The sequence below is a fragment of the Patagioenas fasciata genome, chromosome 16, assembly GCF_037038585.1.
Source record: "Patagioenas fasciata isolate bPatFas1 chromosome 16, bPatFas1.hap1, whole genome shotgun sequence".
Lineage (NCBI taxonomy): Eukaryota > Metazoa > Chordata > Aves > Columbiformes > Columbidae > Patagioenas > Patagioenas fasciata.
Window position 1 is genome coordinate 11,930,673 of NC_092535.1, and position 17,382 is coordinate 11,948,054.

The 17,382-nt window shown below is 40.8% G+C and overlaps 1 protein-coding gene across 4 annotated transcripts in view; it reads right to left on the reverse strand.

Annotated features, from left to right (window-relative positions):
• ZNF217 (zinc finger protein 217) overlaps positions 1-16,696 on the reverse strand; it is a 28,048-nt gene extending 11,352 nt beyond the window's left edge. Inside the window, exons 1-2 of one of the 4 annotated variants that reach the window (XM_065849718.2) lie at positions 16,537-16,696; positions 446-2,242 (exon numbers count right to left, since the gene is read on the reverse strand). In XM_065849718.2, the coding sequence (XP_065705790.2) occupies positions 446-1,844 (1,399 nt within the window). In that variant the 5' untranslated portion in view covers positions 1,845-2,242; positions 16,537-16,696. Of the gene's footprint in view, positions 1-445; positions 2,243-11,489; positions 11,512-15,927; positions 16,121-16,237; positions 16,491-16,536 lie in introns of those variants that run through there. The other 3 variants (XM_065849721.2, XM_065849719.2, XM_065849720.2) reach the window with 3 other exon arrangements.
• Positions 16,697-17,382: the final 686 nt, after the last annotated feature.

Below are 17,382 nucleotides of genomic sequence, written 5' to 3' on the forward strand. Positions count from 1 at the left end.
ATGTCAGGGGAAAAAGTAAAACTGAAATGATTTCTTCACAAATACTATTTGTAAAAATGTGCTGGACAAGAAGGGATATGCAACACTCAAAAGCATCCAGTAAAACTGAGAATCTTGCTATTGCAGGTATGAGAGAGAGGAGGGGAGCTGGAAAATAAACAGTGACTTTTCCTGGACTGATTGTTACTAGAAGTATTTCAATGATTGCAGTAAATCAATCATAACTGCAAGAAGGCCTGACACAACTTCAAAGATCTCAAAGTAGTGGTTTCACAACCTTTCCCTCTCATTCTTCTCTTTTCCCCTTCCTCCACCGTAACATTTCATTTCTCTGGCCAAGCTTTGAAAAGGTAACCGAGAAAAGCAAGATGCATTCTTTGGCTCTAAAGAATCCCTAAACACCTAAACAGCTATTTCAAATATATGTGCTCAAAATGCTGCTCACCTAAATTAAGCGTTTCTGGAAGCCCATCTTCAGATCCATCTTCAGAGCCTCCTTCTATTCGATCTCCTGCTCCATTTTCATCCAGGCCTGCCATTATATCAGCACAGCACGTCCTGGAAGCAGCTGAAGTCTCTCCATCAGTCCGTCTGTCCCTCTTATGTACTCTGGAATGAAGGACTAGCTGGTGGTATGTTCTGAAGGCTTTACCACACTCGGAACAATGTGTTGGTTTCTCTTTGTTCTGGGACAATTTAGAATCCATCTCCATAGAAGGCACTTCACCACCGGGATGTTTTAATTTGTCTTGGGATAAGTTACCATTCCCTGTGTAACTGCTGTTTTTATTTACTTTTGACTTCCCTGTAGTTTCAGTCTGGCTACCTTTATTTGCATTCCAAATTTCACCAAGTTCTTCTTTATCAGAAGATGAATCATCATTGTCTGTACTTCCTTCTTGTCCTGTTTCTTTAACTTCACCACGGCCAACTGCAACTTTACCTTTGGTAGCCAGCTGCCACGCTTGATACGTGTTGAAAGGATCTAGTTCAGCTATCCATTTCACAGGTTTTTGCGATTTGTCATTTTCTGGAACCAAGTTTGGCCTTAAGTTCAAGAATCGCAAAAATTCCTCTCTTTGAGACGTTTCTTCTGCATTAGGTTCACCAGTCACTTGAGGGCTTTCACCACTGGGTACTGATTCTTTGGTGTGCACTTTACTGTGCTCAATTAGAGTCTCTTTATTGAGAAATAGGAAACCACAAACCATACAAATTTTGTAAGGTGACGTTATATTTTCAGTTACATGCTCCTGCACCACCTCATTTATTGTTATGGGGCTTTCAGAACTCTGTTGGTGCTTGTTTCTAGAACCAGGCTTTCCAGTATGTGTTCTCATGTGATTTTTGAGGAACCACGGCTCTTTAAATCTTCTTCCACATACGTTACACCAATACATGAAAGAATCTTTATGCTTTTTCATGTGTGCCTCAACATCAAAAGCCTCATCAAATGTTTGTCCACAAACTTCACAACTAAGTTTTTCACTGTCCTTTTCCTTGTTTGGTGAAGGCAAGTTTGTTCTTACTTGACATCTATCTAGAGGACTAAGATATTCTGCTTCGACACGCAAGACAGCTGGTTCACACAGAGTGGGTCTATGCTGACTTAAAACATGCTTACCAAGTTCTTCGGGATGTTTAAAAGTCTCGTCACAAAACATGCAGTCCAGAGGCATGCAGCCCTCAGCTTGCATGAGGAACTTTTCTTGCAAGCTTTTGTAAGAAATTGTGTTTGTTCCTTTTATCGTCATGGAGGCATCATTATTCTCCATCTGTGCACCAACGGTACTGCCTATTCCATCCGGTCCATCCATGTATGCCAAGAGAGGCTGAGTTGGCATGTTTCCTACGTTCTGTTCCCTATTACATGTTTTAATGTAAGGTTTCAGTTCTTTGGGGATGCTCGCTGATCACAATAAGGACACTTGTAAAGTTCTCCAACATGTGCTTACAAGCCTGCTACACTAAAAAACCTCTGCCAGGAAAAACGGTTTATTTTTTTCCACAAGCAAAAAAACCCCTATATTTCTGATTTTTATCTGCATTCACACATCACTGCAAGTGTATCCATCGGTTCTCTCAGTGACGGAATGAGGGTTTTTTTGAACTATTTCTTCTGATTTTTCAAGTCTGTAGAAACAGTCAGTTGCACTTAGTTTTTTTGTACAAACTTTTCAAATAGTTGCATTGGGTAAAATACACTCAAGGACAAGTTCAGTGTCTCAGAGAACTCCAGCACCTGGAAAAAAAAAAAAAGAGAAAAAAACAGTCAGACTTCTCAAAAGAAAAGGCAAGTATTGTCTCCCAAATAATGAAAACACTAGGGTTAGAGAACTGTCAAATGCTTTTGAACACAGAAGGCTTATTTTTAACAAAGAGTCAATGAGGGACAGCTAGAAGGGGCTCTGGTCACCTTTCTACCTACCGCAGTTGGAACAGGATGGTCGCGAACATCCATGTATTCCATTAGCCAGGCGTCTGTTTCAAGATCGCCTTGTCTGCTATCTAGTCTGAACTTATTCTCATCCAGCCACACAAAGCTGCTGAAACCATATTTCAATACACACACCACTGAATTCCCAAGTAACTGCAGCAAGCCAAGGTAACCTTTCCTCAAACCTGTGAAACCAGTGTTTGGAGGCACAGAAAAACTTTACTTATTTGTTCTCTCGAGCAAAATACTTCTTTTTCAGACCAGATAGCTCCCTTAATTCTGCTACACAGTAAGCATCAGTAAAAATGTCTAAAGAACTATTCACTAATACCACTACTCAAAGCTTTTACTTTTATCCACAGATTTACAGTTTCAGTGACAATTTTAGACTGGTATGATTAGATCAAAGTTTTAAATAAATTAATTATACTGTTTCTTGAATAGTAGTTTAGTATTTGAATCATCCAAGAGGCCAACTATCACAGTTAAAAAGGAAATGCTTCTAATTTCAAATTGCATGCAATAAAAAAACATGCTTTATTGATTATACTCAAAAGGGAGGGTTTAAGATTCCACAAGATTAAAGAGAGTTATAATATAGTTAATCACAACTCAAATTTAAATATGTAAGTCTACAAGTTATAATGTCTGTGAGCAGTAATTGAAGGCCACCGCTCTTTGGGCTGGCAGATCATAGTATGGTGTAGCTCAAGGCTCTGATTAAATTTCTGGATAAAGGAAAAGTCTAACAGACTAATACAAGACTGCAGAAATTGAAGAAGAATCATTCTAAGATAATGCACAGCTCCAAATATGTGAATATCTAATGAAAATAATGCATTCAAAATTTGACTCAAACCTCAAACTTTCACAAATTATTTCACAAAAGTCAACTGGCCAATGATTCACATAACTTGAATTAACGTGCTTCAAAACACAATATGCTCTATAGCTCTTATAGCAGAAGACAGTATGGGCAAAGTAAGGTTTTAAAATTCATCTCAGCTTCCACCTCTGCCTTGCTTTTATTTGGAAAAAACAGAAATATTTTGCTGCATTTCAGCCAATGAAAAGGTTAACGACTCAAACACAAGCCTGTAATAGTTCAAGTTACAGAGATTTCCAAGAGGAACAGCTGTAGCAGGTAAAGATGTAGTTATCTATGCAGCTGAGGTGACCTCCTCCAGCCTTTTCTGATCAGCCACGCTAGCTGGACAGAAAAACATGGTCTTGAGCCATTAAATCTTCAACCATTTTGGTAAAAATCAACCACCAGAACTTGAACTGTTTATATAGTTCAGTGGCCCAAGCCTGTTTGCAGAAAACAGTCCTGCCAGGTCACCTGCTGGCAGACGGTCCAACCGCCACAGGAGGAGAACGGGACAGGACCTGTAACCAGCTGAAGCAAAAAGGCAACGATCTCTATCTACAGACCCACAGTCTGATATGATGCCTTCAACTATATATGATACCTTTACCTACCACAGAACAGCCAAGCCCAGGCAAGATTACCATCTGGGAAAGGAAACATGACAACACATTGCTAGAAATTACAGATCCAACATCTCAAACGCTTTATCCACTCGCCGCACCGCAGCCTGGCCCTGAGAACACTCTTTAGTTTGAGTTTGAAAAATTAGAAGCTACTTTTCCACCATCATGCAGACAACAAGATCCTGGAGCCTAATGCAGACAGATAAACAAAACTACCAGAATGCCAACACAGAATAACATAAGTGTTGCCAGTTGCTTTATCTTCCATGTTGGTGTTTTTTTTTTTTTTCCCCTATATCTCCAGAGCTTACCATCTCCATTGTCCAGTCCTCCAATCCAGCTCTAGACATTGATCAAATCCAACACCGAGAAGCATCTAGCTTTTTTTTAAACCCAAGTTGTTTCAGGACCAGGCCAAAGACTCACTATATGCAAAGTTAAACACAAATGGATGGATGTCAGGGGGTAAAGAGTAGAAGGGGGAACAAGCCACTGCCTGATACACTGATGGCAACAAAGTACAGATTTTCTGCAGCCAGTGTCTTTTCTAACTACTCCATCCCCATTTTCAGCTTTATCTTGACATGATTAACACTTCCTCTCTGCATAATGACTCAAAAATCTTTTGTAATAGGCGGGTTTAGCCTATGGTACAACACTTCCGAATGGCTTCTATTGCCACCTTTTTGCCTTCCCCATTCGGTTTTGACCTTCTGGCTTTCACTCACCCCCCCACAGGCAGGTAAAGGAGCCAATAACAAAAGTTTGAAGCTGGAGTATTCAAAAGCTTTCCCTTTTGTGAAACATGAGCGGAAAAAAACCAACATATCAAAGGGTGCTGGTTAGCATGTTTTACTTCATGTTTCAACTTGCCATTTTGTTCTATTTCTACTGTAGTTTTAAGAGGTAGTTTTTACACAACAGGATAACATGCTGCAGGAAAGCTCATGTGCATCAATGGTGACTATCAGCCTGAAAGTAACTTATTTGCAAGTCAAAAATAAACAGCAACTTTGAAAGCCTCCTGAACACCAATAATGAATATCCAGGTAAGATTAAAAAAAAAAAGGAACAGAGTTTAATGCATTTGCTTTCACAGCCACAGGTGACCGCTCTGCAGTAACAGGTATAAGAATCACCCTACAAAGAGGCCAGAGGCATTTCTGGGGTATGAAGTCAGAGCCAAACGCCACAGTGCCTGAAGTCCCACGTACTGAATTGCTGAGATTCGTCATCAACTATTTCCTTGGCAGTGTCTACAAATACAGAAGAATCCTATTACGTTTCCTACTTTGTGGCAACAAGAATTAAGTCACCATAAAGAGAAAGCAGATGAAAACCAGGAAAAATCCACCCTGAATACTCCCCAGCATTCTGGGATGAGGGTAGAAGAGACACCCTTGTAACAGGGACCATCACACACAGTTCTACTCAAACCTAACCTGCAACAATACGAACATTTTGTAGGAGTCATGTGCTTTAAGATTTATTAGACTTTAAGGGATCAAGTCCATGGAAGGCCCCAGGTTGGTCACTAAGGTGTGAAAAATCTACCCCATCAATCAATAACATTTTCTGTGGTAAGCCCTTTGAAAACAGGTCTGTTTCAATCTCTTCTCATTTAAATGTATCAAAGACAACATCACTCAGCTGCCCAAAAAACTAAACCTGTCCTCACAACTGCACATATAGAGCATGTAACTTTAACACATGGATCATGATAGGAGTTTGCATCCAAGTGTTACTGGGTATCAATAGGTTTGAACAAGCCCTTTGGAAACATCTTCCACGGCTCTTCAAAGCCCTTCACACAGCTCCACTATTCCATGTCAGCTGTTCAATGCTTTTCAGGCTTCCACTGTTTTTAATAGTAAGCTCTGAACACTTTTGAAGAACTGGCCACAGCTCATCTTCTAGGCAGCACTACGAAGCAGAGCAAGATATTCCTGTTTTAGGAATCTCAAATGCCTATTTGCAGTTCAGGCAAACTGTTGTTCTTGGCTGTGCCACCATATACAAGAGATAGTACCTATAGACTTAAAAATTGCAGGTAGCATTTCTGAAGAACACTGCAGATGCAACCAGACAGAATTATATTTAAATTGAGAAGAAAAGAGATAATACTACTAGAGTCAAAAGGTGAGCTAGAAAGCTCTAGTTTAATTTTTCTATCTGGTGATTACACACTTCACCCTGATTAGGTATATGGCTTTTATAAGTAGGCATGATTTTACACTCTGGCTGTTTGGACAAGCTAACACATGCTAGAACTACAAACTAAATATCTGCACTAGGTAGGATTTTATCCATTATTAACAAAACCTTTCTTCCTCATTAAGATAATATTATGCCTTGGATTTGAGGACCAAAAATGCTGATTAAATACATTCCTGTTATTCAAAACCCTGTAGGCAGCAGTTAAACTGTCAGGAGTTGCCTTAATTCTGTACTATTGCTTCCTTGGGAAAGTGGCCAACCTATAGTTTTGATAAGTCCTGTAACTATTTGTGGCTGAAGGTCTGTACACCAGCTCAACAACAAAAAAATACACTACCTGGGGTTTCTTCTGTTGTCTTTCACTTTCAGAAGACAAAAGATCAGACAACACACCAGTATCAGCCCAAGATACTGAGTAAAGGAACAGAACAAAACAGGAAATCCTTCCTTCCAACAGCTGAAAAGTGATAAATTTGCTACAGATTAACTCAAGGTTGAAAATTAAGAATGACCATCTCTCCTCACAATAAAGCAAGGCAAGAAATCTTGGTTTCTGACTCCCCTACCCATTTGTAAATGTTAACATGCACCTCGCACCGGAGCCCAGGGCCCACATCTCCTGCGGTTCCTGCAATTGCCTCCAGGAGAACGAGCAGGCTGGGTGAACCCATCCTGCTCTGCACATCTGGACATGTCCTGCAGCCGTACTGTCCAGATGTGGCAAATTCTTCTCAACTGTAGGATCCCACCTCTTGTACTTCATTCTTCCAACAGTCAGGAGCCTGAGCATTTAGCAAACTCTAGTTCACACCTGAGTCATATTTGGCTTTCTGGCCTTTAGTCAAATATTTCAACAGGTTTGAAGTGATACCCATTGTATTTATAAACATCACAAAACATACAAATTAAGATTGAACTGGACAGATGAGAACATCTTGTTTTCATTGCGTTTGCCACACAACCTAAGAACCATGCCAAAAAGCTGCTGCATATAAATGAGTTATTAAAACAGAGAGAATTTTATTTAAGTGCCTGTAGAGAATTTATTTTTATTAAGTTACACAACCAGAGACGACATGTTACCATCTCAAAGATTTCTTTGGGAAATGACCTATCAGTAGTAATTTTATTGCATTTTTACTTCCTGCATTTCAAAATTTCCATTAATATGTAATAAAAACTCTAGACACACCTTTCAGAGAACAGCGAAGTCTAACCATTGAATTTCCCATTTTACACACCACAAGGTGCTGGGAGTAAAAGCTGCACAGCTACTATGAGGAAAACAACTATACTCCACTAATTCTGTGCAAGCAAAACTATTGTTAAACTGTAAAAAGGAGACATAACTACCTCAACAAACCCTCAGCAGATCCTTAAATTCAAGGCCAGTAGCAAAGCTATCGCTGTTTTAACAGATGACCAGAGTTTCTTTCACCATCCTACTATGGTTCCACAAGGTTTCAAGTCCTACATAATCCCACCAGAGAGGCAGCTGCTGCAGACTATCTGAATTTTTACCATGGGATATTTCTGTGTAACTCTCAATTCCACTTTAAAAAGAAAAATTTTCAGTTTTCCTCATGTTTCAAGAAATTTCAGGAAATTAAGAGTCGTTTTACACGAAACATTCTTTTCTCTTGGTATTTTCATACCTTAGAACAGGTTGCTGCTCTTTGGCATTGCTAAAGAAATAGATTTTATAATGTTGTTTATTGGAAACCACAAGTTACTCAAACTTTCTTTATTTCAACCTATTTTTTTTTTCTTTTTTAAAAATAGTTTTCCAGTTCTATTTAATAAGCACAAATAAAATGCATTGGTTAACAGTACTTTTTCCTTATTGAGATCACAGATGAAAACTCATGGAGATTATCCAGATATGTCTGAGCATATCTATATTCAGCTATCATACTGATCACAGGCAGAGTAGCTCATGCATAAACATAACTTCAAATTCTCAAATAAGAGCCCAGGCTGAACTCAGCTTATTTACAGCACCTTTTTTTCTTTTTTTAATACACATATATTATAGCATAAAGTTAAACCGGTTGCACCACACCTATTACACACACAGGATATTAAGCAGAAATACCATCCCCAAGTAGTTGCTAACAATATTCAAGAGCTCTAAACTCTTGAGATAGTACCTCTAGTGTCCTAGGGCTATGTGTGCAGCGTTTGCAGAACCCACCGGTGACAATGGCTCCATTGTGTGAACCGCACTGGTGTGCTGTGGCCTTCACGGCCTCCTATGTTTAGTCCGAAAGTGAAGCAAAGTGTTATTGTGAGGTTCTAATTTACCAGTTGCTCCAAAACATTAGTCAGATTTCCAAACATCCACAGCCTGAAATTTCAAGTTTGCCTCAGCAGGTATCAGGGTTTTTATGGCAACCACATAACTTCCTTTCTCCATTTAAGAAGAAACGCATACATGTTACACCTCACACACGAAGTTGTTTTCCTGTATTAGACAGAATTGTCTTTCCTACCCCAATTTGAGGGAAGGACAGCCCCTAAATCTAGGGCAGGCAACACACGATTTACTGCATAGACTGTGACCTTATTTCTGAAAGAGTCCAACTGTCCATCCGCCTGTGACTCAAGTTAAAACACTGGAAAGCTATAAAAGTCAGCACAGATAAAAGATTATTTTACAGAACAGCAAAAAGAGTCAGTTTTTCTTCATAACACTACACAAAGCCAACAACTTACTCTTCATTACCGTGCATTCTATTGCTTTCTAGGGATGGGAAGAGCTACTCCCTTCTATCTTTTAACAGTAAATTATTTTAACACAACCTCCCAGTTTATTTCTTTGTTAATAGAGGAGCACATGAGTACACCTAACATTGTTTCTCGTCTACATTTTTTTGATATTAAGTGTTCAAGTACAAAAATGTTTTTAAACAAAGTTTGTTAACAGTTCAGCCTGATAAAGAACTAACATAAGTACTTTTAAAGGAAATGGAGATTTAGGGGGAGGAAGGGGAGGAAGAGAGTTGTTTGTTTCAGTTGCAGGAAAGATCAAAACGAATACGTTAGACGTTCAGGTTGAAAAGAGAACATAAAAGATGACCCCGAATTGGAATTTCCACTCCCTAAATCTGCAAACTTAAGTTCCCTTGGTAGTCTTCATCCTTCAGGCTTGAAGTTTTCAAAGTCATCCTAAACTTAAACTCTTAAAGAAGTTTTCATATCTTTTTATCCTCTCTAAGCTACTCTGTTTTCCTTAGTTACAGTCCCTTCTAACAACATTACAGGGCTTTCCAAAGCAATAATGCTAAGACAATTCATAAAAACAGAACTGAAGAAACAGAAACATATACACCAGAATGCAAGAATGTTATTATCCAGGCATTTCTTCACAAAACACTTTAGAGAGATTTTTATATTGAAAGCTCTTTTGTAGTCAGATAAGACAGACAGACATGCAAGTCTATGAAGTCTAGCAAACAGGATTTTAATCACTAGTGGAAAATAACTAGTAGTTAATAATGAACAATATTAGGAAAACTCCCTCCCTCCATTTCAGACATCTACACTAATAGAAACAAAGGATATCCTTTCTCCAAAAAACCTTTTCCTGTGGAGTCCCTTTTTCTTTAAGGCTATATGTCTAACAGTGTTTTGGCAGAGGACTGATGAGCTGAACGTTTCTCCTCAGTGAACTGAATGCCTCTTCTATCAAAAGATGTAATTATTCCTTTTAAAGCAGAGAACATATAAGCTTGCATCATTTTGCACATGTTTTTCCTCCACTGAGCAAGAGCAAATATAAAAGAGACTAATTCTTGGCACTAAAGGAGGAAGTGCTACAAATAAGTATTGACTTTTAAAGTTCAGAAGGACTGCTCTAACAGCCAATTTTTTTTTCCCCCCTCTGTACTTTAGACACTATGAATTGGCCAGTACCTGTTGTAGAAAATCTGAGACACAAGATTGATCCTATTTTAAATAAGTCTAGGACACATTTCACCACTGCTGGAAGATGATGCAACTTCATTAAATCAAGAAGTTACATGCACTTAAACTGGCAATGACCCCTTACCTTACAAAACAGTTTATTGTTCTCTCCACAGCAGGTAAAGACTCTCTTGGTGGAGTGAGTGATACATTTTTATTGTTGAGTCAGTCTCACCTTACACAGACTGCCCTTATATGTTTAGTCTTGGTTTTCATTTGAAAGAGTATATTTTCAGAGACCTTAAACGCAAATCTGACTTTTTTTACTTCTTGGCAGAAGGACCTTAGGCCTCTCCAGTGGCCACAGCTACACGGAAGTGTTAAATTCAGAGTTTACCAAATTAGACTTAATTCCTTATTACTCAAGAGCCAGGAGTTCTTCCATAGCAATTACAGGCAAGTTGCATCCCTTTGGGCAGCACAGGTGAAATAACAGGAAAAGATATGATTTTACTATTCCTGAATTTGAGAGAAGTAGTCACTTCCAAAGAGTTCACTTTATTAAAGCCATTAATCTTCCCTAGTGCTCTCACCTGATTTCAACTCTGAATTGAACTCTTACCCAATACAGCTCAAACCCCTGTACCTTGCAAGAAAAAGCAGCAACTTCTCACCCCTCCCCTCTGCATAGCACAGGCTTTGAAGTTGCCACTTTCAAACATATCCACAATTACGTATTTGCAAAAATCAGTCTTGATTCGAAAGAAAGACATTTACTTCTACTTTTGTCATCCCTAGACTAGCATCCAATGACACTAAAATAGAAAAGTGCTAGAAACAGATACTTCAAGTAGCTGCTTCCTTTCTTCCATGCAAGCAGGAGACCTTCCAGAAACCCCCCGAGACTGATTTGAGACTAAACCTTCTAAATGACCTAGCATTACATTTTGCCACACCAGTGGACTAAAGGGACATGAAGATACAGCCCAACGTACTGGGCTTCACAGTGCCAAACTGCTCCAGAACGCAGTTACCATCCACAAGAAACTGACCTTTCAAACAGGCAGTAGTTTCACATACAAATTTTACCACCATAAGAAAAATAGATCAGAAACAAACATTAAAGCTAACAGAAACTGTGGCTTCTGTAGACCACATTTACATCTATATTCCTTACAACGTACTAAACATAGTCTTCAGAATATATTTTATTTCACCCAACCAGTTCTCAACTATCACAATGAAGTGTAAGCACAATACAAAGGCCTTTAATTTCCCTTATGTAGTTTATGTCAGAGGTAAACTGCACTCACTTTATTACACTGAAAAATGCAAGTGTACCCATTGCGCATAAACAAACTCAGACTTTGATACTTTTAGTTACATAAAATCCTTAGCACATAGAAAATCACTATCCAGTCAATTATTCACTTACACTTGGACTGGTTTCTGCTCAAATCTTCAAGTCACACTGATCTACATAGATTTTTCTGCATATTCTAACCACATTTCCTCTTGTACTTTCTTTTGAAATTCTCAAGGCAGTCTGATAACCAATTTTCTGCAATGAAATCAAAGACATAGTTTGAAACAAGTATGTCACCCATATTTTTGATTTGTAACTCATGTTTTCCCAGAGCATACATTGTTCTGCTCTGAAAGTCTGTTATCATACCACTAAGTTGCTGCGCCCTTAAAAAAAAAATGAGGAAGACTCAAAAGAGATACATTTATAAGCTATAAACTACGCTCTGACCAAAGTCATATGATTATAACAGTAGAAGTTTGTTTGGGTTCTTTTTTCCCCACTGACATACACCCGGGTTTGCCATAAATAAGTTTTCATCACCAACAAAACAAGATTATTTGAAAAAAAAAAAAAAATATATATATATATGATTTCTAATCATTTTGAGAGTAGGTTTTTGTTTGGAGGTGCACAAAGACCTAGGTAAAATGTGTTTGTTTGGTTGGGTTTTTTTTAATCCTAAAACACAACACATATTAAGAATCTTACACAGCTTGGTCATATCCTTTTCCTTACTTCTGTATTCAGTTGCAAATCTCTTGTGGTATGAGTCACATCTCTCTAAAAGCATGCATACAGTAGTCAAGTAGAGTGCCCTGATTGTATTAATGCACCAGAGAGAAAACTTTTTTTTCTTACTAAAGTCACCTTAAAAAGTGGGTGGGGGTCAAGGGTCACCAGAAGTTACCCAAAGTCCATTAGAAGTAAACAGCAGTTTGAAATTAATGTAGTTATGAGATGTGGAAAGAGTATCTGATTGGAACGTTGATGTTCTAAATCAAGAGTCTCAAAAATAAGAGGGCTGAGCTGGCAAATGGCAGCCCCGCTGCAACTGAAATGCACTGTCTTGCTATATTTAAAGACAATACCTCAACAGTGAAGTATTAGAACATTTTAAGTGAGATAAATAAGCATAAGACACAGGCAAATATCCTTGGTTATTTAATCATCCTGAAAGCAGCGTGGAAGTGTGAGGGTGAGTTCAAAGGTCAAACTCTTCTTTCAGCTTCTCGCAAAGAAAAGCAAGCGGAGCCCCTTCCACCTTGGGAAGGGGACTGTGCCTTCCATATGCCAGCAGCACTTACAGCATTTCATAACACAGCAAAGAGGGAGTATTGACATACACAGGGTACAGAGTCTTTTACTAGGACAATGGATTCCAAATCAAGATTCAGGTTAGAAACAGTTGGGACAACAAAAAGTCCCAAAGAACAAAGGGAAGTTAAAATTTACTTAATGTTCCCCCAGAGCTTCTTAATTGCAAACTTCCAGATTTTTTGTAACTAGGAGTTTATTGTAATCACTGTTTTGAAAGTCTAAGTGAAATCCACAGTTCCCTTTAAAATTATTTCCCCCGATCACAGTAATAACTTATCACTTTGTTCACATAAAATATGATATTAATCTATCGACACAGTTCCAAATGAAAATATAGTAGTAAAGACAGATTCTGAAGATTAGAAAGAAGTGCTCAAAAAGGAATTTTTTCAGTATGATCTAATGAAAGGCGAAACCAAAATGAAGTAATCTTTTGTGTAAGACAGGCTGATAAAAGGTGCTAAAGTTTATCATCTTCCCCTTTCTAGCTCCTACCCTAAATCTTGCTCTCTCCACCTCTACCAAAACAAAGCAAAACCAAAAAGCATTATTCACTTAAAATGAAGAGGAAAAAAAAATCCTCTAATCCAAAGCCTGGAAGCCATTCTCTAAAGACTACTTAATATTAAACTTTGTTTACAAGATACAAATATAGCCTTTTTACCACATTCAAAACCAGAAAATATCCACTTATTTAAAGAAATGTTTTTTCTAATTTGATCAACAAGGATGTAGGTATTCATTTTAAATTCAAATTCAGCCCCAATAGTGCTCTATGAATGTTTTAAACTCATACATGATATGCACTGTTTAAGCATGTTTAAACAAAGGAAGTAGGAGAAGCCTCAAAATACACAGCAAAACTTAATGGCTTCAATTTTAAAATGTATACTGATTGCAGCATGGCAAAATTATTCTCTTCTGCTTACAGCCAGTCTTCAGAAAGAATAAGTGCAGTCAGCGTAGTAATTTGTCCCACTGGAAATTCTGTATAAAACATCTACCTAAAATAAACAAGGCTTCGCAGCAAGAATCGTCAGTTGCCATTAAGGACACACCTTAAAGTTCTTACCACACAGTAACTAAACAAGTACAAACTAGTGGTGACTGTTTGCTACTTTTGTCTCAAAAGTTAATGAGATCAATTCACTCCTCAGTAGCAGATCTTAAGATAATTTTCGCAAAAATGCAAGAGACAAACAACCCCAAAACACGAATATCCAGGACTCGAGTGCCTGATGGTTTTATCAGAATGCTCAAGGTTCTTGTAAACACGAACATAAATATTAACATTTAAACTGACACCACATAATACTAAAAGGTAAAATGCTTAACTGCTCAGAATACTAGTGCTCTGGTACTGGAAGGCAGCTGTTGTTCCCCTGCCTTTTCTTTTGTTGTGCTTAATCTCATGTCAAGTCATTCAACCAACTCCAAAGCGATGAAGACATAATTGAACAACCTTAACTAAAAACTGATCTACTGTTCTTAAATAGCTGTATATTCTGTTCAACGATTCAAAAAGGCTAACATACGAAAAAGAATCTATAGAATTTAAATCAGCGACTCTGGTGCATGCAGAAGAGTTGCTTGGCTGTCGGCCAAGCCAATCAATAATCACTGTAATAACCATGTTTCTAAAGTTGTTTTCCATATTCATCATCCTAAAAACTTAAAGGCAAAACTTGAAAACTCACACTGCTTTCAAGAACGAGCTGAGAGATACAAAATCCAAATATTTTGCACAGAATTACAATATTGCTCATTAAAAATATCTGCTGCAGAAAGATTAGTGATCACAAAGCCACATTCCTGCTACAGCCCTTAAAATATTGACTCAGTTACAGAACTAGTAAAGGGGAAGAAAAAAAAGCTTCCTCCACCCTTCCCCTCCTCCCTCCCCCTCTGCCAAAGAATGCAGTTTATCCTACTTAGTTGAAACTGTCCTTTTGCATTATCTAAGGAAATGCTTAAACCTTAGTGTGGACATCACAAATTAAAGTATTAGTCGTATTCCCAAACCTACAGTTAATAAGAGCTCCTAAGAGCAATAAAACATGGCGTTAAAGCATTTGCAAGCCATTGTCATAGCACTGTGCTCTGATACCTTTGCAGACACAAAACCAGCCCCCACCAACCAACAAGCATGTAAGCATTGGTCAGCAAGTCAATGCCTGCTATTCAACTTGTAGTTAGGCGTTTTATTTCTGTGTCTTCCAGATCATATCACCCCTGCATTTCAGGGCCTAATAAAATGTGAAGAATGATATGCTCCCCCCCTCTCTCCTTGCATCTGAAACCGCGTTATTTCCCTCTCATCTTTTCCACACATTCTTACAAAAACTTCCCTTTTCACATATACTTCTATAAGAAAACATTTCACTGCATCTACTTCAGTTCCTATTTTCGATTTTCACTAGATCCTTCTGCTACTGCCTCCCCTCAAACCCACTGGTAGAAACTGTAGTTTTAAAGCCCTCAAGGTCATTTCAAAAATGGAAAAAAAAAGAGTTGCTGCCTTAAAAAACACCTTTAAACACACAAACCCTTAATCTAACCCCTTTTCAAATTCAAACGCCTTTCATCAGCAGATCAATAACCTAACATAAAGATTTTTGTTCACCACCACTTCAAAACTACTACACTTCAATTCAAATACTTACTGGGAGTCACATAACACATTTTATGGGATGGCTCATTAGAGTTCATACAGACCTCACTTTAGCTGCAGGTTTTCTGTGTGGGAAACAAACAAACAAAAAAAAACCCCACACCCAGAAACAGAAAGTCCAGTGGGTATCACGGAAGAGGAATGAAATCCAATCTCTAGATATTCTAGAATTTTATTGTCCTCGTTTGGCAACGTCTTTTGTTGCTTAAGAAGTCAGTTGAGGCTTATTTATTTATTTTCTAAACTTCCTATTCCCCTTAAAAAAAAAAAAAAAGAGAAGCACGATGCCAAAGAAATGATCGGGAAGGGTTTAGCCTTTAGAAGACAAAGGTAAACGAAACAAAAACTGGCAAAACGGATCAATAAACTTTTCATTAACAAGCCCCCCCACCTCCACCCCATGAGCCACTTACTACAAATCCTTCTTCCAGGAACATCTTTGACTCACAAAGAAATAGTCTCTTCCCGCTCCCCCCAACCTCCGCCTCCCACCCGGCAGAAAAGCATCCCCAAAACCCAGGCTCGAGTATTTAAAAGCAAATTCCCAGGTATACAATGGAAGTTTGAGACACCTACTTGTTCGGGGCGTGGGGGAGGGAGGAAGGGAGGGGGAAGACGATCCCGGGCAGGAGGAAACCGGGAACAGCGAGAAGTTACGGGGCGGGCGGCAGCGAGGGAAGGGGTTTCTCTGTCTCTCTCCCGCCGCCGGGTCTCGCTGCCCTGCCCGCCCCGGGCGCTGCGGGCCGGCCGGGCCCCGGGAGGGGGCGGCGGGCGGGGCTCGTTACCTGCCGCGGGGGGAGGATGACGCGGCTGCCGCACACCTGGACCCTCCCAGGCCTTCCCCCCCACACACACACCTCCCCGGGAGCCGCGTCCCCCCACACACCTGCCCTTCCTCCTCCTCTCCCCCAGGGGCGGGCAGTGCGCTGGGACAGCACGGCGATGGGCGGTCCTGCTCTGAGGGGGGTGTCCCTCAGGTCCCTCCTCCTCACAAGGTGGGGGTATGTACCCCCCCAGGTCCCCTCAGAACGTCCCGGAAGGCAGCGGCCCCCCCGCGGCCAGTCACACAACCAGCCCCTCACAAGGGGAACGGGGCTGCGCCTCCCTCAGGTGCCCCCTGTGAGGGGGGAGGAGGGGAAGGGGGAACCAGAGCCCCCTGGAAGTTGACCCCCAGCCCTCCCTCACCTGTGCCTGAGCCGCCTCCCCGGCCGGCATCCTGAGGTGGGGGGAGAGGGAGGAGGGGAGCGGGGGCGGCCGCCCGCGGTGCCGCCGGAGCCCGGACTCGGCGGCGCTGGCGCTCGGGCACTGTTTGTAAACCGCTCCCGCCGCAGCTGTTGCTCGGGCAGCCCCTGCCCTGGGGCACGCCCACACCCCCCCGCGCGCGCGCAGGCTCCGCCCCCGTTTGCCGCAGGCCACGCCCCCCCGGCGGGCCGGCCTGGCCCTGGCGTTAAATAACGCGGCCCGGAGCGACCCCCGGTTATGCCGGTTGGCCCCGTTGGAGTCTCGGGGCGGCTGGGCTGGGGCCTTTAGCCGGGCGGGGAGAGGCGAGAGCCGCGGTGATTGTTCCCTTTGTGGCAGCGCCGTGTGAGGTGGAAGCGCGGGAGTCCCCGGCGGGTCGGGGCCCGACGGCCTCTTCGTTTTGTGATGCAGGGAGGTGGGCGATGGTTATCTCCCTGAATAACAAAACGCGGCTGTATAAAGCCTTATATCACCCCGACATAAAGTGTATGCCCAGCAGGGGCCATTACGGGCCGGATCGGTCTGGGCTGCTCCTATAGCCTCGTCTTTGCAAATGTAAATAAAAACAATCCACCTCGTGAATACTGTCCATCGGTGTCCTTTTGTGCATCGGTGAACGGTAAACCACCCGAACCACCTTTCTGTCGTGCGACCGGGAGTCGCGATGGGCTCTGGGTGTCGGGAACTGGAGAAACGGGGCTATTTGCTATGGACTTCGCCCAAAAAAAGGCCGAGGGTTTCGTGTATTTTTGCATTTCCTTCACCAGTCATAAGCACTCAGCTGTTGTGTCT